General features: G+C 38.9%; 2 protein-coding genes across 2 annotated transcripts; one reads left to right on the top strand and one right to left on the bottom strand.

The window, feature by feature from the left end:
* The first annotated feature begins 63 nt into the window (after positions 1 to 63).
* Positions 64 to 22030, top strand: LOC149843910 (rhomboid-like protein 20). The gene is made up of 8 exons (XM_090000157.1): positions 64 to 201; positions 334 to 434; positions 14807 to 14947; positions 17147 to 17213; positions 18297 to 18448; positions 18542 to 18643; positions 20418 to 20546; positions 21517 to 22030. The coding sequence occupies exons 1-8, from the start codon at positions 177 to 179 to the stop codon at positions 21688 to 21690; spliced, it is 891 nt and encodes a 296-aa protein (XP_089856283.1). The 5' UTR covers positions 64 to 176; the 3' UTR covers positions 21691 to 22030.
* Positions 22031 to 22536: 506 nt separating this feature from the next.
* LOC149843909 (uncharacterized) lies at positions 22537 to 27001 on the bottom strand. The gene is made up of 6 exons (XM_090000156.1): positions 26249 to 27001; positions 25150 to 25202; positions 24615 to 24679; positions 24453 to 24531; positions 23497 to 23796; positions 22537 to 22977 (listed from the first exon to the last, which is right to left on the bottom strand). The coding sequence occupies exons 1-6, from the start codon at positions 26650 to 26652 to the stop codon at positions 22823 to 22825; spliced, it is 1056 nt and encodes a 351-aa protein (XP_089856282.1). The 5' UTR covers positions 26653 to 27001; the 3' UTR covers positions 22537 to 22822.
* Between the last annotated feature and the right edge of the window lie 374 nt (positions 27002 to 27375).

Raw genomic sequence — 27375 nt, 5'->3', positions numbered from 1 at the left:
CTAGACTAGAGTACCCAAACACGCTACTTTCGAGTCCATCACATCTCTCTCTCTCTCTCTCTCTCTCTCTCTCTCCTTTCCTTTCTTCTCTGAGGGATTTGGTGCAATTGTGAGAACAGGGACGAGGTGGTCGGTCATCTTCTTTCTGCCTACTCCTTCTCCTCTTCCTGTCAAAGATGAACAACGGTCCATCTGGGTTTCGTAAGTACACGCCGATTTCTTACCAGAGAAGAAACTTTGATTTTGGTGCCTCTCTCCCTCTTTTCTCTTTGTGGTGAGTCATCTTTTTGCATGTATTTACTGCAATTTGTTTCGTTTTGATCGATTCTGCAGAAAATGCTCCGGTTACCAGAGCTATCGTCGTCGCTTGCGCCGTCTTCCCCGTCATCGCCGGGATGCGAGGCCGTTCTGCGGCGATGGGCGTGTCCTACCAGGTGGATCGTTTTCGTTCTTGTGGTTTATCGTGTGTTTCCTGCTGCAGTTTTCTTTTTTTCTTTTTTGTTTTCCTTTAGTTTTTGCTTCTATGTATAATTGTTGATCTTGGGTTTTGACGGGTTTCGGCACAATTTGCTTAGTGTGAACTTTGTTCCGGGAATGTGGAACGCGGAGGGATTTTCATGTCCTGTTATCGTTTATACGGAAATTTTAGAATTACCCGTATTAAGATTTAGGAAGATTTTTTCTTTTTGTGTGACCCACATTAAGATTTAGGGTGATTGCTCTGAATTCTGTTTTGTTTTGTGTATCTCCAATGGTGTATCTGTAAAATTCATTAATTTTGGTTATCTGTTAGTAATTTAACAAATCATTGTACTGTTTTTTTTTTTTCATCTTTTTTACAGCGTTTATGGTGAGGTTAGAAAGTTGAGTGGGTATGGTTTTTCATTAATACACCGAGTATGGAGCAACGTTGAATTGTATAAATTGTTTGGCATCACATATATTGACTAAAGATTTATGTTGTGATTTGGATGGTTTAAGAGAAGTTGCTCCGTACGGTATTTTTTTTGTAGCCATAGTTAAAATGGGGAACATGGGAGACAAGGAAAGAATAAAAATAAGATCCAATTTGGTTTCACACATTGTGTTGCTTTTTGTCTCAATCAGTGGGGAAATCAAATATGTGGTGATGTTAATAAATAAATTCGAGTCTTTACCAGCTTCAGTTGTATTAGTTTATTTAAAGAGGTATCCGATCATCTGATTGCTTTTTGCCTCAACCGGTGGGGAAATCAAATAAGTGGTGATGTTGATAAACGAATCAGAATCATTAGGCAAAATTATCATGTCTTATTTGTAAACATGGGAGCAATGGGTTGAATGCTTGTATAATTAGATATCATCTTTCCTTTGACTACAAGATGTTATCCTAAAAAGGGTCATGCATAATGCTCAAAACCGTAGTTGGCAAACTCGTGACTTAGAGGTGGATTGCTTGACCCTTGACTTGTGAGTCGACAGGTTTACTCAGTGTCTTGGGTAAGGATGGCAGTGGACCAAGGAAAAGTGGGGATTCGTCCGAACCCGCCCCATTTGGGGCGGGGATGGAGGTCATGAAATGTGGAATGGATCGGGGATGGAGGTGAAAATTGTTGAGATTAAGAGGTTTTAAGTTTTAAGTTTATTTGATATTGTTGAGAATAGGTGGTTTTAAGTTAAGTCTTTTTATATTAGAGGCTATTTGAAATTATGTTTTCATAATGGGCTTAGATGTAATTATTCTTTTTAGCCTCTCTCTATTTAACATAGAGAGAAGCCCTAATAATAGGGTTAACGTGTTTTATCTGTGCAGCCGTCTCTCCCTCTCTCTCTCTTTCTCTCTCTTCTCTCTCTCTCTTCTCTTTCTCTCTCTCTACCTAGGGTTCGGTGCTTCTTTCTACATGGTATCAAAGCCATCGATCGTGGGAGTGTGATCGAAAAGCTTTTGTTAATAAGGTCAGCTGGTTAGATTTCTGTGTAAGATCTGATGACAGATCTGGAGATCTGTCATCAGATCTAAGGAAGCAGGATGCGTGACCCCCTGCAGTTCTGGTAGCTCCTCTTTTTTTTTGTGATTCCCTGTTGCCGAGTTGTTATCCCTGCCGTGATTTCCTGCCCTGATTTTCTGCTGTGATGCCGTGATTCCTTGCTGTGATTCCCTGCCGTGATTCTTGCTGAGTTGTATCTCTGCCGTGATGCCGTGATTTCCTGCATTGTTTTGTTGCCGAGTTCTTTTATTGTCGTGGTTTCTGTGATTATATGGCTGGGAGTAGCTGTTGTGAAGTTCTATTTTTCTGCGTGCTCAAGTTATCGCTGGTTGTGAAACTGGATGGTGAGTTCATCTCAGATTCTATTTGGTTGTTCGATTTCAGAAGATGAATATCAGCAGCCGTGATTCCCTGCTGTGTCGTGATCTTTTGGCTGGAACGTGTGTGCTGTGAAAGCAGCATGTTAATCTAATTTTTTTTTGTGGAAGCAGCAGGCGTGATCCCCTGCAGTGTGGGAAACTATTGTGTTTATGGGAATTTTGTTTGTCGAGGGATTTTGTGTTGAGTACTGCTACTGGTTGTCGTAGTGGCTGATGCGTGATGGTAACACACACTATTCCCTGTGTCGCTTGAAGCCTGTCCAGATTTTATCTCTGGTGTGGAAAACTGTGTAGTCGTGGAAAATTGATGTGTGATAGTCTGAAAACCAGACACATCGTTATCGTGTTGGATGTATGATCTTGATTTGCAACCTATAGCCATCCGTGGTTGAGGTGGAAGGTTTTGGTCAAGTTTCTTTAAAACTATTTTTAAAGTTTGGATCGGATTAGTCGAAGGTCGTGTTTCTCAGATTTCATTGGTGAAGTCAAAACTTGATACAGTCGGGTTAGTAGTTGATTGTGGGTGTGCGCGTGTGGTTCCTCCTGCATTTTGTCAATCAAGCCAGTTAGTTTATATTATGGCTCAAGTGGTTAAATCAGATGCAGATTCCTCCAATGATTATGTAACTCTTAGCAGGGTTGAATATGACGAGCTCCTTGCTTTACGATCATACACTTCGAAGTCTTCTGTTGCGGAGGTTGTGTGCTCGGCAGGTGATGGCCTATCTGGTCAAGGTGATAGGTGGATCATTGATTATGGAGCCTCTGGTCACTTGTGCAGAAATTCGAGTAATTTTTTGAGTTTAAAACCTGTGACTGGTCAAAAAGGGGTACGTCTTGCTGATGGTAGTTCTTCCCCAATTGTAGGGTAGGGAAACATGTCTATTACCCCTACTCTTCAATTGTCGCATGTTCTTCATGCTCATTCGTTTCCACAGAATTTATTATCCGTCAGTCGAATGACAAAAGATTTGAATTGTAGAGTGATTTTTTATCCTATGGGGTGCATCTTTCAGGACTTGCTGACGGGGAAAAGGATTTGTGGCAGTTATGAGGAAGGTGGTTTGTATTACCTACACCAGCCAGAAGTTTCAGCCTATTCTGCTGTTACATCATCCTCAAGCCTTCTATTGTGGTATCATCGGCTGGGTCACCATCCAGTGACAAAACTTCGTCGTGTCATTCCTCATATACCTCCCTCAGTTTCTTTTCAGTGTGAAACATGTCAATTGGGAAAACATTGTCGAAGCTCTTTCCCCTCTAGTCAGAGTCCGTCAAGTCAAGGATTGTTTGATCTTCTTCATGTCGATGTGTGGGGTTCGAGTAAGATTCCGAATAGGTCTCAGTGTCGTTATTATCTAGTTATTGTTGATGACTTCTCAAGGTTATCGTGGGTGTTCCTGTTAAAAGATCGGTCTCAAGGTCCTGTCATTCTTAAATCTTTAATTACAGAGATAAAAACTCAATTTGATGTATGTGTTAAAATTGTTCGCACTGATAATGCTCTTGAGTTCAAATCCAAAGACTTACTTCAATTCTATTCTGTTAATGGGATTCAACCTCAATTTACATGCCCCCATACCTCCCAACAAAATGGGGTGGCTGAGAGGAAACATAGACAAATACTTAATGTTGCTCGGTGCCTTATGATTCAATCCAATATGCCTGCTTCATACTGGGGCGATGCGGTTTTGACAACCGGTTTTTTTATAAATCGCATGCCGTCAAGCTCTGTAGAAGACCAGATCCCTATTCAAATTCTCCATCCAGAGGCTCCTCTCTTCCCTATCCCCCCTAAAGTTTTTGGATGTGTGTGTTTTGTGCATAAGCTGGGTCCGGATCGAGATAAACTTGCTGCGCAGTCTATTAAATGTGTTTTCCTTGGGTATCCTAAGAACCAAAAAGGATATCGTTGCTACGACCCTATATCTCATAAAGAGTATGTTAGTGCAGACGTTACCTTCTTTGAGTCTATTCCTTACTTTTCAAGTACTACTCCCAGACTACAGGAGAGCCTTGGTGATATCCTTCCTCTGCCGATTCCTCCATTTTCGTTAGAGTCGCTTCCTCCTCAGTCCTTGGTTCCAGCGTTGGGTGTGTCTCGCTTCCGAAACCCTCCCATAGTATACACTCATAGGGTACCTCCTACCTCCATGCCGCCATCAACTCCTTCTCCTCAGGTAAGTATTTCTGAGCAAACTGTTGTCCTTATATCTGATGCTGAACTTCCCATTGCTCTGCGCAAGGGAAAGAGACAGTGCACTATTTATCCCATCTCGCAATTTGTATCAGAAGCTAATCTTGGGGCATCTATGAAGAATTTTATTTCTGCTCTGTCTGCCTCCTCTGTACCGCTTCATCACAGTCAAGCTCTAGTCGACTCCAACTAGATGCAAACTATGCATGATGAGATGGATGCCCTATGGTCTCGAGGCACTTGGGACTTGGTTGATCCTCCCACAGATGCATATATTGTAGATTGCAAATGGGTATATAGCATTAAATATAACTCGGATGGGTCGATTGAGCGGTACAAAGCCCGGTTGGTTGCAAAAGGCTACACTCAGACTTATGGGGTTGACTTTTTTGAAACTTTCTCCCCAGTTGCTCGCCTTGGCACTATTCGTCTCGTTCTTTCTGTTGCTGTGCACCATGGATGGCCCCTGTTTCAGTTGGATGTCAAGAATGCCTTTTTGTATGGGGATTTGCATGAAACTGTCTACATGCAACAACCCCTAGGCTTCGAGGTTCAGGGGGAGTGTCAGAAGGTGTGCAAGTTGAAGAAGGCTATTTATGGCCTGAAGCAGAGTCCGCGGGCATGGTTTCACAAATTATTTGAGGTAATGTCGAGCTTTGGATTTGTAAGGTCAGCTTGAGATCACTCCTTGTTTATCAAGAAAGCCAGTACTGAAATTGTTGTTATGGTGGTATATGTCGATGACATCATATTAACAGGGAGCAATGCCCAAGATATTTCTGCAACAAAAGATCATCTTTAGAAGCACTTTGTTACTAAAGATCTTGGTCACCTTCGATATTTTCTGGGTATCGAGGTTGTAAGAAACAAAGATGGCTTAGTGTTGTCTCAAAGAAAGTATGTGTTGGACTTATTAAAAGAAACTGGAATGCTAGGAGCTAAGCCAGCTAATATTCCAATGGATCCCAAAACTCACATGTTCGATGAGAAGTCTGACTATGTGGATAGTGCCAGGTTTAGATCCTTGGTGGGTAAGTTGCTATATGTGACTGTTACTAGACCTGACATTTCATTAGCCGTGAGTAAAATCAGTCAGTTCATGGACAAACCTACAAAAGTTCACTGGGATGCAGCTATGATGGTTCTTCGGTATTTAAAGTCATCTCCTGGTAAAGGTCTGTTGTTTAAACGAAATTCATCTTTGGACGTTGTTGCTTACACTGACGCAGATTACGCAGGATCTGTTGAAGATAGGAAGTCAACATCTGGATTTTGTGTGTTTGTGGGAGGAAATCTTGTTACCTGGAGGAGTAAGAAACAAACCGTTGTAGCCAGGTCGAGTGCTGAATCTGAATACCGAGCAATGACCCAGACTGCAACTGAGATTATGTGGGTAAAATCAGTCTTGACCGAGCTTCAGGAGAAAGTATCCCTACCTATGTTGATGATGTGTTACAATAGGGTTGCTACTTATATTGCCAACAACCCAGTGTTTCATGAAAGGACTAAACATATTGAAGTTGACTGTCACTATGTTCGTGACTTGGTTCAAGCTGGGTATATCTGCACCGATCATGTATCTTTCGAAGATCAAGTAGCGGATGTTTTTACCAAAGCCCTGGCGAGACCAAATTTCTCAAAATGTTGTGACAAGCTGAGCATGATTGATATCTATGCTCCAGCTTGAGGGGGAGTGTTGAGATTAAGAGGTTTTAAGTTTATTTGATATTGTTGAGAATAGGTGGTTTTAAGTTAAGTCTTTTTATATTAGAGGCTATTTGAAATTATGTTTTCATAATGGGCTTAGATGTAATTATTCTTTTTAGCTTCTCTCTATTTAACATAGAGAGAAGCCCTAATAATAGGGTTAACGTGTTTTATCTGTGCAGCCGTCTCTCCCTCTCTCTCTCTCTCTTAGGGATGGAGGCAGGGATGGACTTACACTTTCCCCCTTCCTGCCTCGCCATGCCTCATCCCCGTTAGTAAAATGATTAAAATACCTTTAGTTATTTAATAAAATTACATATAACTCCTATATATATATATATATATTTCTAATACTAACAGGGATGGGATGGGATGGGATGGGATGGGATGGGATGGAACGGGAACGGGAACGGGAACGGGAACGGGAACGGGAACGGGAACGGGAACGGGAACGGGAACGGGAACGGGAACGGGGGCGGGGGCGGGGGCGGGGGCGGGGGCGGGGGAAGGGGCGGGGATGGTAAACTTGAGACGGGGTGGGGATGGTGACCTTGTTCCCTGCCACGGTCCAGTGCCATCCCTATCTTGGGCAGGTTAGGATTCTATATTTTTTAGTGTTACTAGACAAATAAGATATGAAAATAATCAAACTCAAAGCTGCATAATCTAAATTTAGCATATGATGTCAATAAACTCTATATAATTGTTAACATTTATGATCTAACAATATATAATTTTTTATAAGAATTACCTTTATATGAGCATTGTGAATTAAAACGATGAAATGCATGACACAAAAAGACATAAAGGCCATCTGGATTGGTGATCCTGAATCAATAGCCCTTTGGGGCCCGATGTGGGTCGACTTAGGCGGTTCCTGAGTCAACCCGCTGGGTTTTCCTGCTATGCTAAAAACTGCAGAAATGTAAAAAGTTTCTAGAGGATATTTCATTGGATGATGACTGTTGGATTTTGATATTCAGTCCAGCTTTAGATCATTGTACTAGTGGATTAGGAAGAAGCTTGTCTAGGATTTGGTTTGGGCCTAAGGTACGATGAGAGAGAGAGAGATAGGTAGTTTATTTCTAAAACACTAGAGATCTGAAGTTTTAGAGTCAATTTCCCCAATTAGAAGCAACGGTGCTCCCAAATAGGGATGCACAACGAGCCGAGCTAGCTTGGGCTTGACTCGTTTAAGCTCGGCTCGAGCTCGTTCGAAAAATAAATGAGACGAGCATGAACAAGGGTTTAGGCTCAGTACATGTAAACGAGTCGTGCTTGAATAGGTAGTCCAACTCAGATAGGCTCGATAAACCTGATTAAGCTCAGTTCACATAGTTATATAAAGAAATTAGATTTTATATATGTATAATATTTTTCTTTACATAAACACAAAAAGAATTGTTACCTTAGTGGGTAAGTCTTTGGACTCTTTTGAAAGTGGACTGGGTTCAAATCCCACCACTTTTCTTTCTTCTAAAAATTTCTTTTGACACAAATTTAAAAAAAACTTTGAAATTTTTTATAATCGTGTTCAACTTGAGCCGATCCGAGCTATGCTTGAGCTCGATTCGAGCCGATCCCGGGCATAGGTTGTTGAAGCTCGGCTCGAGTTTTTCTTCTCGAGCCGAGCCGAGACAACCCAAGCTCGGCTTGAACCCGGCTCGTGTGCATCCCTACTCCCAAAGAACACTCAAGATGAGAAACTCTCCAAATGAGTCTATATTCAAGCCATTGAATGAAAATACAACGAGATCACCTCTATTTATAGCCTTGGGTGAGTCTTCTCTCATAAGCTATCATTCTTAATTAGATCCAAGAACTTTACCGAAACGGTCATACCAAGCTTTTGGAGCTTGTCTAAGACCATAAAGAGTTTAATTAAGGTTAAAGAGTTTTTTTTTGTTCTATTTCAAGACCCGACGGAGGATCCATATAGAGTTCTTGACAAAGATCCTCATTTAAAAAGGCATTCTTGATATCTAATTGGTAAATAGGCCGTTGTTTGATAGATGCTAAGGATATTAGAGTTCTTACACTAGTCATCCTAGCAACCGGTGCAAATGTTTCTTCGTAATCAATTTCATATTCTTGTGCGTACCCCTTAGCAACTAACCTAACTTTATATCTTTCTAAAGACCATCACTTTTAGTTTTTACTTTATAAACCCACCTACAACCAATAGCCTTCTTATCCAAAGGGATAGTTACAAATTTCCAAGTGCTAGTTTTGTTGAGTGCTTCTAATTCTAGGTGCATAACATCTACCCAATGTGAATATTGCTTAGCTTCTTTAAAGTTTGAAGGCTCATGACGTGAATGGATCATCGTTAGACAAACTCTATAATTTGGAGAAAAAGAGTCATATGACAAATTTTTTTGAGGAGGTTTAATGTTTCTAGAGGATCGTCGAGGTATGAGTTCCTTAACTTGGTCATTTAAAGGGAGATTTTGTGAATATATGTCAAGTGCATTTTGATGTTCATTTCCCTCATGCAGGGTATACACATGGATATCATTAGGATTCTTATTGGGAGAATCATCATTTTGATGAGAATTGTCATCACAACCATTATCACAAAGAGTGTCATTAGAATCTTTAGACTCATTCCTAGGTAATAAGTCAAAGAGAAAAGAATAATCAATATCTTCCTTGAGTTTTTGAGGTTCAAATCTATTTTGTTCTTCAAAGAAAGTCACATTTCTTGTAACATAAAGTTTGTTATTTTTAACATCATAACACCTATAACCCTTTTTATTTTCACCATAACCAATAAAAGCACATTCAAGAGCTTTTGGTGAAAGATTAACTTATCCTTGAAAAAGAACAAAGCATTTACAACAAAAAATTCTTAATCTTTTGAAATTCAGAGATATTTTGAATAATTTTTTAAAGGGAGAAACATTTAAAAAAAATGAAGATGACATCTTATTTATAAGATAAATTGTAGAAAGAGCGGCTTCGACCCAAAAGTTCTTTGGAACATTTTTAGAAATAAAAAGAGTTCTAGTTGTTTCAATAAGATGCCTATGTTTTCTTTCAGCAAGACCATTTTGTTGGGGAGTTTTAAGACAAAATTTTTTATGAATAATGCTATTTTGTTTAAGGTAGTTTTGAAATTCATTTGACATGTATTCCCCTCTAGAATCAAATCTAAAAATTACTATATTATTTTGAAATTTATTTTGAATAAGGATATGAATTTTTTTAAAAATGAAAAAAACTTTGGATTTGTTTTTAATAAAGTAAGCCTAAGTGTATCTAGTGAAATCATCGATAAAGACAATGTAGTATGCATATCTTCCTTTAGACATAACGGGTGTCGGTTCCCGTACATCCGAATGCACTAATTCAAATGGTCTCTTAGAAATAAAGTTGCTATGTTGATAAAGAAGAAAATGCATTTTTCCAAGAATACAATCATTGCATGTAAATTCTTTTTCATTACAATTTGTTCAAAAAGGAAAAAGATATAACTTAGAGACACTAGGATGACCAAGTCATTTGTGCCAAATGACAACATCTTTAGATTTGACATGATTACAAAATGATTTGGATGGTAGTGACAAAAAAATTCATATAATATAGGTCTCCTCTTTTATAGCTTTGCCCAATCCGCTTCCCGAATCGGAGATCCTGCACATGACAATTGGTAGGTGAAAAAGAGACACTACATGCAAGATCGGTTATTTGAGAAACAGAGAAAAGATTTAAGTTTAAGTTTTAAAATAATTCTAATTTTCGAAACACAAAATTCTTTGTCTTTGCTTAAAAACTTTTCAAGGTTTCTCATTCCTTTAACATCTAAAGATATTCCATCGGCTGTTGAAACAAATGATTTAAAAGGGTTAAGACTTGGTTTGGATAAAAGAGATGCATTTGGAGTCATATGAAAGGAGGCACCCTAATTAAGGATCCAAGAGGACATACCGGGAGTTGATAAGACCGTGGCACCAGAGGTTGAAGGTGTGGAAGAGTTGTTTCTCATGAATTGCTGGAGAGTTTCTGTAAGTTGAGCAATGAAGTCCTTTATGTCTCCATTTCTTCTTAATTCTTCATTTAAATTGCTTGGACTATCTTCAACAGATGCCACCTTCTTTTTAAGCTTAGGACAATCAAGTTTAAGATGTCCCCATTCATTATAATGGTGACAAACAATTCTTATACTTCTACCATTGTTATTTTTTCAAAAGTGAGGAGGTGTGTATGTCCTTATGTTATTTCCCGGTTTCGATAGCGCATAGACCTCATCAATGTCTTTTTTAAGAGTCAAGTGAGTTTTTTTTGGCATAGATCGGCAAGAATTTCACTAAGAGGAGTAGACGCCCTATGAAGAAGGGATCGTCTTAGTTGTTCAAATTCGGGTCGAAGCCCATGAATGAATTGAAAAAATCTTTCTCTCTCTATTTGCTCATCTCATGGCAATAATACTTCCTTCCCATTGCGGTTCAAGGAGAGCAAACTCATCCCATAGAGGAGATAGATTGCTATAATAGTCTCTAATGCTTATATCCCTTTGCTTGACTTCTCTTACTTTTTCTTGTAAGAAAAAATGCCTAGCAAGGTATTTTTGAGTATACATACATTTCATGAAGAATCATGCTTCGTTCGCCTTCTTAAATTTGGCTAGATTAACACAAATTTTGAGCTCCACATTATTCATGAACCATGCCAATATTTTGGCATGTTTACTTTCCCAATCTTCAACTTTTGATTGATATCTTTATAGCTTTGATTTTTTTTTCATCACCCAAAGTTTTTTCTTCATTTTCTTCCTTCTTGGTGAGCTTTAATTGTGGTTTCGAAATGGTGTCACATACATATCCCCAAAGTTTCTTGCCTTTGAGATTGTTTTCCATAGCGGCCACCCACATTATATAGTTGGTCTTATTCAATTTGAATGAGAGGTCAATCTTTTCATCTTTGTCGGCCATTGCGGGAGAGTTGAAGAAGAACAAGAGCGTGAAGCTTAGACACACTCTAATATAAAAGAAAGAAGTCTCGAGAGTGTTCCAATACCTAGGGGGCTCTTATACCATGTAATGAAACACTAGTGCAAATAACATTGTCTACAAGAGATGCACAAGCATACAAACAAACAAGAAACCACTAATGAGAAAAAATACAATAAGCTACAAGGGCTCAAGTGGTAAGCACACACAATATAAGTGGGAGAGGACTCAAAACATATAAAGATTCTTTATTAAAAATGCTTCAAAAAGCATAACAAATAAGTGGGGCAAGAACCCTTTTTTATACAAATAATGGAAGCAAAGGGGCTCCCATAGAGTCGTTGGGAACGCATTTGTGACCGTTGGGAAGGATCCCAACGACTCTTATGAGGGCCCATTCAAATGCTTAATAAAAATAAAACAAAAATAATAAAAACAAGAAAAAGATCCATAATGCATGTGCGTATTTACAAGTGAAAAGACTAATTTGCCCTTAGCGGGCATTACAAAGAACATGAAGAATATATATAGTAACCATATGTTTTAACATGCTGACCCTGGAATCTATGCACCATTCACCTTGGGAGGCATGCTGGTCCATTTCTAACCCTTGTAGAGTGGCTGCTAATGCTTCATTGTTTTGCTGTTCGTGCTGCGCTTTCTGCAGACAACCCTCCTGATTCTGAATGTAATTGACATTGTAATAAATTTTCTTGGCACCGGCAGCAATTTTTTCTTGCATAATTGGCATTGCACTACATTCTGCTGTTGATTATTGTTTTGATCAGCAACACGATTGACTCCTTGCATGGCATTCTCCACATTTTGTGGACAAGGAAGGATGCCTCTTCCACCAGCCCAATTATTCTGACCTGTGTCACAACCTCGTTTTCTGTTATTATGTCAATTTCTCCCATGACCAGCAATTAGGGATGCACAACGAGCCGAGTTAGCTTGGGCTTGAATAATTTGAAAAAATAAATAAGCCGAGCTTGAACAAGGGTTCAGGCTCGGTACACATAAACGAGCTGAGCTTGAACAAGCAGTTCAGCTCGGATAGGCTCGGTAAGCCCTATTAAGCTCGCTTCACATCGTTATATAAATAAATTAGATTTTATATATGTATGTTCCTATGTCACATGGGTGCGGGTGTGGGGGTGCGGCACTTTCAAAAAACTTGGGTGTGGGGGTGCGGCAAAAATATAAAAAATTATATATATATATATAAACTCCAAAAGTTGGACATAAATGACCCTAGGTGCGTTGACTGCACCTAGGGTCAGGTTGACTGCATCGGGTGAGGGTGCGATGCGGGTGCGGCACCTAGTTGGAGAGTCCCTGTGACATAGGTATGTTCTTTTTCTTTACATGGACACAAAAAGAGGTCTTACCTTAATGGGTAGTCCATTGGACTTCTTTGAAAGTGCATGGGTTCAAATCCCATCACTATCCTTTCTTTCAAAAAGGTTTTTGATGCAAATTTTGAAAAACTTTGAAAACATTTTTTATAAAGGTGTTCAGCTCGAGCCAACCCCAGGCATAGGCTGTTCAAGCTCGACTCGAGCTGAGCTTGAACAAGCAGTTCTTCTTCTTGGGCTGACCTGAGCCAGCCCAAGCTCGGCTCAAATCCAGCTCGTGTGCATCCCTACCAGCAATTAAATTCATGTTCAACGCTTCTTGGGCGACATTTCATTGATCATTTTTCACCTTTTACACATGGTTAGCTTCAAAATGCAGGAGAGACACACACAGTTCTTCATAATATATTATTTTTTGTTGAAACTGAAGAGGACTGAAGAGAGACAACTAGCATGGTATATTTCAGCCCTAGACCTGCAAGAATTTGACGAACATGTCCGTCATTGGGTATGGGCCTTCCAATCAATGCCAACTCATAAAAAATCCTCTTCATCGTGTTCATGTATTTCATGATTGAAGAATCCCTCCTTTTTGTATTTAGAAACTCCTCCTTCAACTGCATGGCCTTGGATTCCAATGCCTGAGAGTATGACTATCGAAGCTTGTCCCGTAGTTCTTTGGCTGATAATTCATCGTCGAGACCAATAAGGATTACCCATTATCTTCGCATACAATATGTAAGGTTCCTGCAAAATGTAGACAACAAATATACAACCAACACCTTATGCTGTCTCACCCAGCTACGATATGCCGGGTTCGACGAGGTGACTGCCTTGACACCCTCTCCTTTCCCTTTCGTATCTACAAGAAACTTGGAAGGCATAGGATCAAAATTGTTTAGGTGTCCCTTCAAATCCAATCTCTCAATGAAGGGAGTGATTTGATGCTTCCAGATCAGGAAATTGGAAGTTGTCAGTTTCTTGGAGACTTGCTGAGAGAGAAAAGAAGAATTTATGTGTAAAGGAAATGACAGATTAGCAGACATGAAAGAAAAACACTAATGTAATCGGATCAGAAAGGTGAAACAGAAAGACAAATCAGCAACTGGAACAGGCGCCTTTTTTTTGGGATGACCTGTATGAAGCAGATTAAAGTGATCCCAAACGATAACAGTGCAAATGAATATCAATCAATCACCAAATAATATGTAGGCAATAAAACATATATATCATGACCTTGATAATATCATGTTTCTTCAGATCCAAGACAAATAAGGACTGCAAAACGAGAAGATATTTATTTAAAAGAAGAAACTGAAGTGAACCAGATCTGGAGAAAAAGACATTAGGAAGATAAGAAAAGAAAGAAACTCGCAGGTTTGGGGTGGCTATAGAGATCAAAATCTAGCACGAATCTTGATGCAAGGATACAGATCTGATCTTGGTAAAACTCAATCCAGATCAGATCTGGCCAGAAATACTGTAGATTTGTATCAGTAGCGACAGACTGCAATCAGATCTGTACCTAATCAGATTCAACCCAGGTCAGATCTTATCAGAGACACAATGAGTAGTAGACACAGCGACCCAACAAGAGATAAAAGAACGGGATAGAACAGGAGAAGAAAGAAGAAGAAGGATAATAAAAGAAAGGAGAGGAGGAAAGATCAAAAGCTTGGATCTAATGAAGACTTACCTGGACAGATGCTCTGATACCATAAAAGCTTTATGCCATCCACCAAGACCTGTATATTGTGTGAGAAAGTAAGAGGAAGAGACACAAGAGGGTGCAGCCAAAAACCCACAATTTTCACTAGTGGATTTTACTCTCATTAATCAACATATAAGCAATACTTTAGGGTATGAGAAAGTACAGCTTTACCCTTAATACAGAAGGTTAATGACATGACTATACAAATACAACATCAGACAATTTTACCCTTATACAAATAGATGATATTTCTAACAGTTTTGTCTTGTGAAAGCTTTTATTTACCTTTGATTTTATATCCGTATGTAAATTGGTGTTGAATAGTTCTCTGTAGACACTGCTAAACTGCACCTTGCTGGAGTAGTATGCTAAACTGTGTATCAAGCTCTTAGATAGTGAGCCGACAATCTATAACATCCTATTTTTCTATTTTTTTTTAGTGGCACATTGTTGATGTTTCCTTATGTTATGCATGATGATGATAAGGTAAAAAGCAAAATTATAAGGTTTTACCTGATGATTCCATTTGTGCAGGATGTTTTCAGGAAATTTCACCTTGGGAGGCTAATATCTTCTTCATTTGCTTTCTCATCTACTCCAGAATTGATGTTTGGCCTTTATCTGCTCTATTATTTCAGAGTATTTGAGAGGCAAATTGGCTCCAATAAATATTCTGTAAGCTGCAACTTGTCTACTTCTTTTGCATATGCAACTATTTTTTCTCATTAGAATGTTTAGAACCAGTCCATGAAGGAGGTTCCTTTGCTTGAACAGATCATCATTAAGTCCAAAAGTTCTGTTTATAGCTCCCATTATTTTTTTTTCATTTCCAAAAAATAGCAGTGAACATGAAAAAGGCTGGTTGATATTTGCCTATCCAGCACCATAACCTCTTGTCTTGCTTCAATTTTCTTTTTCACTTTATCGTGTTTGATCACATTCCTTTTGCTCAAAATTTCCATTCATTTGTCCCTTTTGTTTGGCCATATGCAAAACTGCTGTTCAGTTGTTTCACATTTTCATGCTTTTTTCATCTTCTCCATCATTTTAGAGCATGGATGTAATGCATTAATGTTACATACTGATCATTTGATTCCTTAAGATGATTATTATGATGATGACTATCCCTTACAAGTATAGAAAAGGTTGTCCATGATATAAACTGGGAAAAATATGATTATTATGGCAATCAGATTCTAGCTACTGGATGTGGATTCACATGATCTCAAAAGTTAATCGTGCTTAGATGAATTAAAAACTATATGTGACCTGTTAGCAATTCCTCGTGTTGACAGCAACAGGATGGCACTGGGAGAAGATTATGACAACCAGATTGATGATTTTTCACATGAACTCAAAAATTAAGCATGCTTAAATGAAAGAAAGAATGTGATATCTGACCTCTTAACGATTCCTCATCTTGACAACAATAGGATGGCGTTCTCTTTTAAGTTTGAGCACATGCTAAAAAGAGTAGTAATATCCTGAAGATTTTCTTATGTGTTAGAATAATTTAACATACAAAAAAATAAAATAAAAATGATTTTCTTGTGTGTTAGAATAATTTAACATACAAAGAAAAAATAAATATTTCAGTTTTTATGTTTCCCTCTCTACGAGAACTGCTGTTTAGTTTGAGATATGTCCTCACCATACTCAAAGTGCAGGTCCTAAAATCGCAATAATAGCACACTGCAAATGGCCCTGGGGCTATGTCATATGGATACAGTCACAGGTACGCAGATACAGCTATTTTTATCAAGTTTCTAACATGACTAATGTATAAGGGGATATGAAATGAGAGACAACCTGGAGTATCTGTGCGATGTAGCCCTGGGGGGTCTTTGTTTCTGCCCCCACCACTACATGCAAAAGATGGACAAAACCTTGATCACTGTATTCTTCTGTTAGGGGATGCAGAGCCCTCTTAGTTATTATGGTTTGGAACCTGAGCACTAATTCATATCCATTCCTCCACAATTCCTAACTGAATGGTAGTCATATCCCATAATCCACGTTGGTATCCAAGTAACCAAGCAAAAAAAGCTACTGTTAAAATATTTATGTACATAAAGAATATAATTATGTCAATGTGACATGGGTACGCCCATCTAGGCCAGGTACCAGTGTCAACACAGGGGTACAGGACCCAACTTAGACCCGATGCCTAAGCTCCTTTTTTCTTAGGCTAAACCTCTTTTCTAACATCCTCTGTTAGGCATGCTTTTGGTATCTTGCCTTGTTGATTTCTCAAGCATTTTCTTTTAAATTTTTTTTGTTATTTGTGTTAGGTACTTTGTTTTTCATAATTTTGAGTCGATTTATTTATTTTTACTTTCTTTAAATATCTTTAATTTGACACTTTTGGTTTTTCAGAATATGTATGATCAATTACTTTAACTTATATTCATTTTTTCTTTAATTACTATTTATTTTATTTTTTCATTTAATTTTTTTAATGTAGTCTCTGGTGGTGTTTGAAACTAGTAGTTCCCTAGGCTATGTCACATGGATAAGTCTAAAAGGATACTGGAGTCTGGACACATTACTTTCATGCAATTTTCCATTATGACAAGTATATACAAGGACACAACACAGAAGTATGCTGGAAAATCTGTGACATAGTCCCTAGGAGACTTGAGCAATATGACCATTCATCACCTATGCTTGCATATTGCTTCTTGTAACATAGTTGGAATTACGTACTAGGGTGTTAGATGCCATCATCTACAGGAATATCAGGCACAAATCCAGCACTTCATTTTTTAAAACACAGGAAAACATGAATGGATTATTCTTGTATGACATTTTTATTATTCCTCATTTTGTTGCTTCAGGTAAGTTCTTGTCTACTAACCTGGTTTAGTTATGCAGGTTTTCATCTTATTCTCTTTGATAGTCGCGACCTTCTTTGAGATTATTTCCCTTGGACTGCTTAAAGGTATATCTTTTCTCTACCGTTGGATATATTTCTATTTAATATAAATTATATGTAACAGAGTTTATCCTTTTTCCTTACTGTACACATCTTTCTATACTGTTTGGAGGGGAATGCACATAAGAACCACTGATACCTCTGACAAGCTTGTGTCATAGAGTAACCCATGGAAAGCCTGGAGTAATCTTGCCTTACTGTATTCTTTATAACAAAATAACATTGTTGTTGCCATTTATGGACTTCGTTTTCTTGAGCCCATACATTTGTTGATTATCAGTTGTGTACAGCTTCACTGATGTTTTCGGAAAGGTCATCAGATTGCTTGTGAATTTGAGAAATAAATAATCTAACATGCCATTCCCGTATTGTAACATTATCAGGGCAGGTCCTTATTACATCTTTAAACCTATGTCACAGGGATTCGGCTAGCAGGGTGCCGCACCCGCGTCGATGCGAGTGCGGTCAACCCGACCCTGTGTGCGGTCAATGCACCCAGGGTCATTTTGGTCCAATTTTCGGTCTTAAAAAAATTTGCCAAGAAATTTTTTTTTGCCCTATATGTCACAGGGATTCTCCAACTAGGTGCTGCACCCGCACCCAATGCGGTCAACCTGACCCTGGGTGCAGTCAACACACCCAGGGTCATTTATGTCCAACTTTTGGACTTTATATATATATATATATATATATATATATATATATATATATATATATATATATATATATATATATATATATATAATTTTTTTTATATTTTTGCCGCACCCCCGCACCCGAGTTTTTTGAAAGTGCCGCACCTGCACCCGCACCCGCGTGACATAGCTTTAAACATGCCATTCCCGTATTGTGCTTGGTAGATGACTGTTTTTTTATGTGATTAGACTGTTGTTTTTAAGTAAAAAATTAAAAATAAAGCATAATTATATTACAATAAAAAAACCATGAAATAATGTGAATGTCATGTAGGTGTTAATTAGAAAACTTGGGTCAGTTTTGGCTTTTAGAAACACGTAGTACTAAAACTTATTTTGTTTCACCAAACCATCAGGTTTGGAAATTCTGACCTTTTATTCTAAGGTTCTGCAGATCCAACTTTTGGTGCAGTAGCATCTGGACCCTATGGTCTGGTATTCTCTTCCTTTGTACCCTTTTACTCTGACATTCCTGTTTCAACACGGTTCCGCATATTTGGGTTTCCCTTTTCAGACAAATCATTTATTTATCTAGCAGGCATTCAGGTAAGGTGGAATCAACGTGGTTTGACGGTTTACATTTTCACATAGGTGACCTTTTACTTTCTGGTAAGCTGATGCAATCTTGGGTTTTTGCAGCTCATACTATCTTCATGGAAAAGATCCCTTTTACCTGGAATTTGTGGCATTCTTGCTGGTTTACTATATCGCCTAAATTTTTTCTATATCCGCAGGATAAAGGTCATTAATTCTGATCCTCATCAAGTTGTTGCAATATTTACATGTGCTTCACGAGACTTCTTATGTCTTCTAATCAAATTTGCAGAATGTGGATTTCATCAAACATGCCATGGTTACTTCCATAGATTTGCTCCTTTAGTGTCTCTTAGGGGGGGGGGTCGTTTGCATGTCATGGAAGGAGGTCCACAGTAAATGAATCAGACCTCCTCCCCAGTGGGAAACCTTTCCGCTAGGGGTCTATCGTTGATTTTGGGGCTCCTTTTCTGCGAGGAAAAGGAGACCCACATTTGCGTTGTTGCGGTGGGCCTTGTGGAAACACATCAAAAGTTGTGCGTTTCCGCAGGGCCCACAGTGGCAAAACAAATATTGGGTTCCTTTTCCGCGAGGAAAGGGAGCCCAAAATCAACGCTGGACCCCCTGTTTTCAGTGGAAGGAGAGTCTGCAGAAGAGGTGCCGCAGCACCCTCTTCCGTGACAAGCAAACACCCCCTTAATGTTAATTTCTTTGGATCTCTTCAAATAAAAAAACTTTTGATATAGTTTTGGGTGAGTGGAGCATTCACACACACATGCGGAAATACAGAGACATTATATATTTTCTGTTGTTCTACACTGTTTTTCTTAAGATAATTCCGTTAACATGCTTTGGTTTTTTGGGATGTCATAATAATTAGATGGTCTCCTCTTGGTCATGTTACTTTGCTAGATTGAGTTCTAATCTCCTACTGTTAAACAATGTTGATAGCTGTTTCAAACTGCTGCGTTTTTTGTAATACAGAATTTATAAGATGTGGTATGTGGCATCAAATTCATTGTACTAAAGTTGTTGAAACTGGAAAGTCTTTAACTTTGCATGTTGTTGCGGTCTTATTGAAACAAAATTTATATGTGATCTGTGAGCGACTTACCAAATGAGGATTTAACTTCTGCTAATCAGAATCCATTGCAACTGAATAGGAAAACTCATATCCTCCCTCTCTTGCATACCCTTATGTGTATATATTCTTTGGGTATTTTAACCATTCTTTCGTTTCTCTCTACTAAATGTTTTACAAGGCCATAGGCAGAAGCATTTTTTGGCATTGCCTTAAATCATATTAATTAAGGATGAACATATAAAAGATAAGAACACTGAAAACTCTTAATGAGCTTATTAGGAACTTACAATATCCTATTTCACTTATGACCACGGTTGTGACAAAATAGAAAAAAAAAATCAAAGTATCAAAGTTTTCAAGGGAAAGAAAATCAATGGTAATCAGGTAATCCAGGTCCATTTCATATTGTCAAACTTCAGTGATCTCCCAACTCCAGGTCACTGGGTGTATGCAACCATGATCAAGCTTGAACCAGGCAAACCAAGAATCCCTGAATTGGGCATGTGAAACAACAAAATTCTTCTCTCAGTGATTGGCTCAACTGACTCAAGTCACTCAACCAATTCAACTTGTCTCAACTTAGGTTCTAGTCACTAGTGCAATCCTCTGATAAGCTGAAGGAATGTAGTTGAAGTTCAGTAGGACTGGGCCAGCCATAACCATAAGCCATCTTGTGCCTGAGTTGCCTCTGTTTTCAGCTTAGGCCATGCTTTCAAATTTATGATCAAGGAATATTTAAGTAATGTAGAATGTTTAAAATTGTATATTGGAATGCGGTCTTTTGAGTGATAAGAGTTTGCAGTTCTCATTTTCTGTCATAGAAGAAATGGTGATACATGCTGGAATCTTCTTCATGTTATATCCTGATTTTTGATGTTTTAAACTTTTATTTTGCAGTTCCCTGATGCTGTGGCATCATTGTTTTCACGCTTATCATGGTCCTCCAACACAGGAGGGTCATCATCTACAGTTTCCCGTGGGAGCATTTCAGGAAATGCTACTCCTAATGTGGGTCGTCGTGTGGAGGCAAGTCTCTTTCTAAATTGATTTGCTTGATTTATTCATTAATGCTTGGTGTATGAGAGAGAGAGTGTGTGTATTATGGCTAAATTTATAACAAGCTCTAGACCATTGCTAATTTACTATTCAAACCATAATGAATTATGTATTATGGTCATTAGCTATCAGTCTATCATCTGTAAGCTCTAATGTGACGAAATCGACCTATCTGGCAACAACATCCTCGCAAGGATGTTTTTGAAGTCTGTCCATTTTTAATGCAGTCACCCCTCCCAACTCCACCCTGATATCTGTCTCCCCTCCCAAAGCCACGATACCAAGCGACAGAAATGATGGGGATTCCATGAATCCCCTGTCACCGCTCCCAACAACAGCTCCCAAACAGGGCCTAAATCTTTTAGATGGAGTATGTCTGGCTTATTTTGTTGTATGTTGGGTAGTTGCTGATCAGTGTCAACAAGTCTTTTTGTCATTCTTTTCAGCATGGTTAACCTTGTTTGCCCTGGGAAAAAACTTAGTAAATATTAATGTTCTGTTATACCAAGACTTCTTGACAAGTTCATGGTTGTCCCTTGTATTTATGACTGTAAAGGGTTTAGATAGGGGATGATCGTGACCTGATTGGGCTTATAATGAGTATTAATATCCAAACCATCTAGATTGCATGTACCTTGATTGATGTCTTTGTCCAGAGCTGGTCTTACGTGCTATTTGTAATACAGGGCATAATTATATCTAGATATATACTTGGTTTGGATGGGATCAGATCATATGACCTGATCCACATTGAACGTGATCATGGTCGCTCTGATTACCACCTGATTGAGTGGTGATTGTGTGTGTCAACCAACCCATTGTAAAATCTGAATTTATTGGTTGGTACCATCAAGAAATTTTTGAATGAACTTATATATAAAGGAGAACATCGCCTACAAACAGACATGCATTGCTTAATTCTGTTATTTTATAATTACAGGGTAATTATCCACGGCCTCCATTTGCTTCCATGATAGAGCCAGCAGAGGATTCCATTGCAACCTTGGTATCAATGGGTTTCGACAGGAATGCAGCAAGACAAGCACTTGTGCAGGCCAGGAATGACTTGAATGTTGCAACAAACATGCTGCTCGAGGCACAATTACATTCGTAAAATTGATTCCCCTGACCCAAGTTGAGACAGAGCAGGGTAGTTGAAGATTTTGGTTACCTGAAGGTTCCATAGGCTATTTATTGTGGAGGACCCAAGCGCTACGGCCTTGAAAATGATCTAGAATATGTTCTCTCTCAAAAATTCATACTGAAACCAGTGGCTGGGTATGGTCATGTTTTTAGTATGAGAGCGACCAGCCTGTAACATTGTGTATTATAAGATACTGGCTTCATCTAACTAGAGAAGAAATCGAGTTACGGGCATTTGATGGGATTGAATCATTCAGACTAGATTTTCACTGGTTTGATGAGAAATTGAAGAAATCAAGTTTCAAGTAAAATTCTCTCTCTCTCTCTGCCCTGTGCATGGACAAAATTGCATGTGTATACCTAGCTTCCATGGGAATTGTGGACAGCACTCAGATTTGGGGCTATGATTTTAAGTCAATACTTTGGACATGTCCTGATTTAGGCTGCTATAAGTCACTCTTTTGGGTTACTCTAGGAAACCCTTTTCAGATTCGTTGAGAATTTGTTCACTGACAAGGATGCCAGATCTGAACCCTAAGCTGTTACAACTCAAATCTGAATAGAATCAGAAGGCCTGGCTCGCCAATAAAGTTTGACCAAGTTAGTCATGCAGGAAGTTTTTAAGATACAAACCATGATAATGTAAAAGATGCTATCCAAGTCTTTTAAGAGCAGTTGCATTACCAGAAAAAAACCCTCTTTTAAGAGCACAAGAGTAAAGAAAATCAAAGCCGCGTATATCAAGAACTATTTTGAAGTCAAAACATGGTTTAAAATCTGAAAACTTGTACTTTCACAATCTTACAAATATACATGAAAAGGCTAGGTTTAGACCAAACTTTCTTCCAGATATATAAAAGAGCTAAACTCAGAAGGGACCTTCCTTATTTCATAAGCAGAATGCCAAGAAAATACATCGTGACTCTGATAGAGCGAGCTAATATGAAAGACTTATAGTTGGACCCTGAGTTTTCATAGTGAATGGAAGCATGTACAAGTAATGTTCTGCACCAATGACATAGTTGATAGAGGATATGAAGCCCTTCTGATGGTTGGTTTTCACATATTTTTTCAAGTATAAATTACAGCTGAAAATTGACCAATTATACACTGCTAACTTCGATCCTACTCTTATGAAGCTGGAAAGCTGGGGTGATCCAGCTCCCACAGCTGCACTGGATGCCTGACCAATTAAAATAACCCAAACGTGATTCGCAGTGGATGCATGACAGCCTTCCCTCCATTCCACCATCTTCAGCTGATCAACAAGAAAGCAGAGTTTGAAGTCAGGAAATCGAGTATGTATATTCTCTTTCCAAGACACTGATGGACTTTGGCAAAAGTTGGAAAAAAGAAAAAGTAATCAAACATTTTGGAAGAGTTTTTGACATAAGAAGTTCACAGTCAGGAGATCCAAGTCTGAGTCCAACTGAATCACGACTTCAACCAAACCAAGATTATATGATCAGTCAAATTTTATGCCTAGTTTGGAGTTGCATCAATTATTCTTCAGCAGTACTCGAAAGTATTGTTCACAGATCTGTTACTAAAAACTAAAATTTAGAGTATCAGGATTTGAATGATTAAGTTGAGGACGGTTCGAAATTAAGCCAAGCAACTTGCTTCAAGTCTCCAGACCTGTCAACAAGTTGGTCAAATCAGACTGAATGTCTTCACTATATAAATCCTAGTCAAGATTGGGCCAACCTGGTCATTCTACACTAAAACATGACCTCTACAGAATTGTATCAGGTGGAAAGTTATTAAAAAATCATACCGGTTGTCATCCATCTAAGAGGCTCAATAAATATAGAAGAGCACTCAATCTCATCAGACGGGATAAATGGGTGACCACTTCTATGCTTTGCCCAATCAAAGCATGTCTCCCCTTCACCTGGTGTATGGCTGATGACGTTCTCTAGAATGGCTACAATTCTCCGGCACGTCTTGCAACGGAAGGCTGTCTTTGTCTTATTACCCACGGTATCATCAGCCTGAGAACTCACTTCATCTGGTAAGCCAGGATCCACACCAAATCTGGAACCATCAATCTTCTTACCCCTCCTATATTCTTCACCTGGAATCATATCCACCATGAGAACTGAAAAAGTAAAGCATAACCTCTATACAGATCATGCTACACCATTTTACCTAAAAGAAACGTCACAGTGCCAAAACCATTTAGTCCTATTATTTGCAAGCAGAAAAATATTTTTGAAACATTTCCACGGCGTAATTCCTTGTGCATGCATAGTTGGAAGACTGCATATTGGACATCAATTATTCATCTATGGCATTCTATGGTTAAATGATATTTCAGAAAGCAGCTGCAATAATAGTACAGCTCTTTTTTATAATTAATGTCAATTTTTATTTTACTTTAATTAATCCTGCCTGCATACTTTTAGTAGTTAAATTTGAACCACACAATTTGATATAGCAATAGTTTACCTAGCATTGGCTTCTACAGGTGAGATAACAACTGCATTCCCAAATCTTAACAAGATAACTTGGTGGGTCAAGAATGAGCTCCAGGACTAGAAAACTGATTTAAATGGCCATCCCAACATAGATGGAGAACTTGATAAACCCACCTTTAAAGATGTGCAAACTTGTCTGATCATGAGAGAAAATTCATTATAGCGCATCTTGTGCAGACATCATGCAGAAACTAAAAAGCCAAATCATTTCTATAGACTCACTACCCTACAAATAGTGAAACAAATATCTCACCCAACGCCTTCAAGAGGAAGCGTTTGTATATAGGGTTGCCAGGATCCACCTTGAATCCCATATTCTCAAATAACTTCAACTGCACCAATTAAAAATTTCAATGCTTATGTTACTAGTCAAACAGGAGTTTACATTATTTATCACTAATTACCATGCATTCACCTGTTCCAGAAAGCCATCATTCGGGAAAACAAATTCACAACTCTGACGCAAAGATTCTAAAGCATCTGCAAATCCATTAATCATCAACTAACATGAGTACTTGAAAATGAATTGAAAAATCTTATAAGATCTTTAAGTGTCACAACATGAACTGAGAAAAATAAGCCAAATTCCTGAACTTAAAAGCCTAACAGGACAAGCCAATCACATATTAAATTCACTAAAATAGTCCCACTTTACTGAAAAAAGGCCCATGGAGTGTCAGATTACAATAAAAAAGTCCATGGAGTGAAATTACAGACTTCCTGAACTCCACGACACGTTAATTTTCATATGGCTAGAGAAATTGATTATAAAGAGTTTGAAAGCCAAACCGCCATCCCTTTATTAGTTGAAAATTTCAAGTTTCTCAAAGATACTGAGCTGAAACAATAATCGGTAACAAAGACAGCACAACAAAGAACACATGAAGCAAGGAAAAAGATGCCAAACATTAGCCACATATATCTCATTTAGGAACATGAATTATCCCGACCTTCTTGAGATCTCTGTTCACTTCTCATCAGATATGCTGTCATGACAGCTGCACTGCAATGCCACAGGAAAAGCTAGGAGTAAAACCTTTATTATGACATGATATGAAAGGCAAAACTGTTGGGATAGTACGTTGTTGACAAAGATAATAACCCTGTAAATACTAGCCAAATGATTTGATCATCTACAAGAAATGAAATGTGATCATGCATGATGTCTAAAATTCAAGTGATAGGAATTGTTTCAGGATTTAGTCAGGAGGTAGCTCTAGGATAATCCAAACAAACAAGTACTATTAGCACTTACAGGGTTATTGCATTTCCATGGTCAATAGAATTTCACCCATTTAAAAAAGGACGATGGAAACTATAACAGACTACTGAATCTAGAATTATAATACTTTAATGCTAATAACCAAATACATCCTTATTGAGAAGTACCCCATCTGATAAGGATTATGACAATAATTATGTGGGTTTATTTCAACGCAAAATCTATAATGGCTATTGGGTATGAACCATAGTGATACAAACGGAAAAATATAGGCCGCCAAAAACTCAAAAAAATAGGATTTTTTTGGAAATCTCGTGTTTTTTGGCAAAATATCTGCAATAAAAAATAAAATAAAATATAAAAAATATAAACAAAACAATTTAAAAATAAAAAACATGGTTTTTTTATGATAAATAGTCGATAAAAACATAAATATCACGTATTTATGCTTCTGATGAAAAAATCACGAGAAATTACCGTGTTTAACTTTCAGGTAATTTCTCGCAATATTTTCACGAGATGCTCGCGAGATTTGTCACAATGACTATTAACCAAGCGAATTATAAACTAAAAGCTACAAACTAAACTCAAAAGAAACTTGATTTTTCATAAAATTCTACTTGGCTTGTTCCAACTTGCAGAATTCAGCGATGCAGATTGTAAACTAGAGAAGAACAAAACAACAACTAAAAATAAATATGCTTATGCTGATGGTGATATATGCATCTAGTAGTTCGATTGTAGTTTTACAATCGGAGACTCGACTTGAGGACGTAGGGAAACAAAAGACATTGGCAAGAACCAGATGGTGGGGTCATGATTCCTACCTCCGGGAGACGCCGGCGAAGCAATGCACCAGGATCGTGCCCTCGGCGCGGCTCCTCTCGATGAAGTCCAAGCACACCTCCAGATACCCCAGCAAGTTCTCGCTCTCCGTGTCCCTCAAGGCCACCGCCATCCTCACCAGCTTTAGTTCCTCCCCGGCCATCTCCACCACGCCCAGAAGCCTCCCCTGCTCCCCCGGCTTCAACCCGCCGGCCGCTGCGAAGATCTTCCGGACCTCCCTCGCCGGAATATCGAGACCCGGCCGCCACTCGGAGAAGAAGGAGACGGAGACCGAGCTGAGGAGCGAGAGGAGGTGAGTGACCTCCGGCGCCCCGCGGCCGAGGAGGACCTCCGCGGCGTCGTTGATGTCGCCGATGAGAAGTCGGTCCCTCACAGGGAAAGGCATCGAGATCGCAGGAAAAGGTGAAAATCTCCGCCCTATTTCCCGATTTCCGGCGAGATTCACTCGCCACAACTACAAGCAGCCGTTACCGCCGGCCGGAGAAGAGACCGCTCCTCGCCTCCGCCTCCTCCGATACTATTTATTGGGTACGGCCCGGTGGCCCCCGCACGTGCGACCAGCCGCTAGGGCCATCACAACGGCGTAGATCGAACGTGCGCGGGTCGGCGGAGCTTCGTGCGCTGTGCCTATCCTTCTGACGTGGTGATTCGTTTTGTGGGTCCGAAAGTGAGCTGGAAGGCGTGGCATTATTCTATGTCCACGTGGGGGCCACCAGTGTGGTCCTTCGTGACCACGAAGGGAAATGATTTGTCGTTGGGAGGCGGTCCGCATCGCCACCTCGGACGAGTGGAGCGTTAACGTGGCACAGGAGTGGACAAGGGCGTGGACCTGAAAACAATGGTTCTGAAATGCCCTTTGATTGTTTTTGAAAGATGAATGTGTCTTTTAACCTTAAACTTTATTTTTTAATCTTTATCATAAGCTAATCAATCCTTAATTCATTAGGCACCAACATATGGTATAATCATCATGGGCCCCACACCTCTTAGCTAAGCCATTCATCTCAAAGGAAATCAACGGTCCATATAAGATGTGGGGGTGGGGCTCTTATTCACATGGAAAGCCATGCTTTACAACGCTTATCTGCTCTTTCAGTAATACTGTGGA

This window comes from Nuphar pumila, chromosome 3, assembly GCF_984573655.1.
Source record: "Nuphar pumila chromosome 3, dmNupPumi1.hap1.1, whole genome shotgun sequence".
NCBI classification, from domain to species: Eukaryota; Viridiplantae; Streptophyta; class Magnoliopsida; order Nymphaeales; family Nymphaeaceae; genus Nuphar; species Nuphar pumila.
The sequence above is the reverse complement of the archived record's forward strand: the minus strand, read 5'-3'. Positions and strand labels throughout refer to the sequence as shown.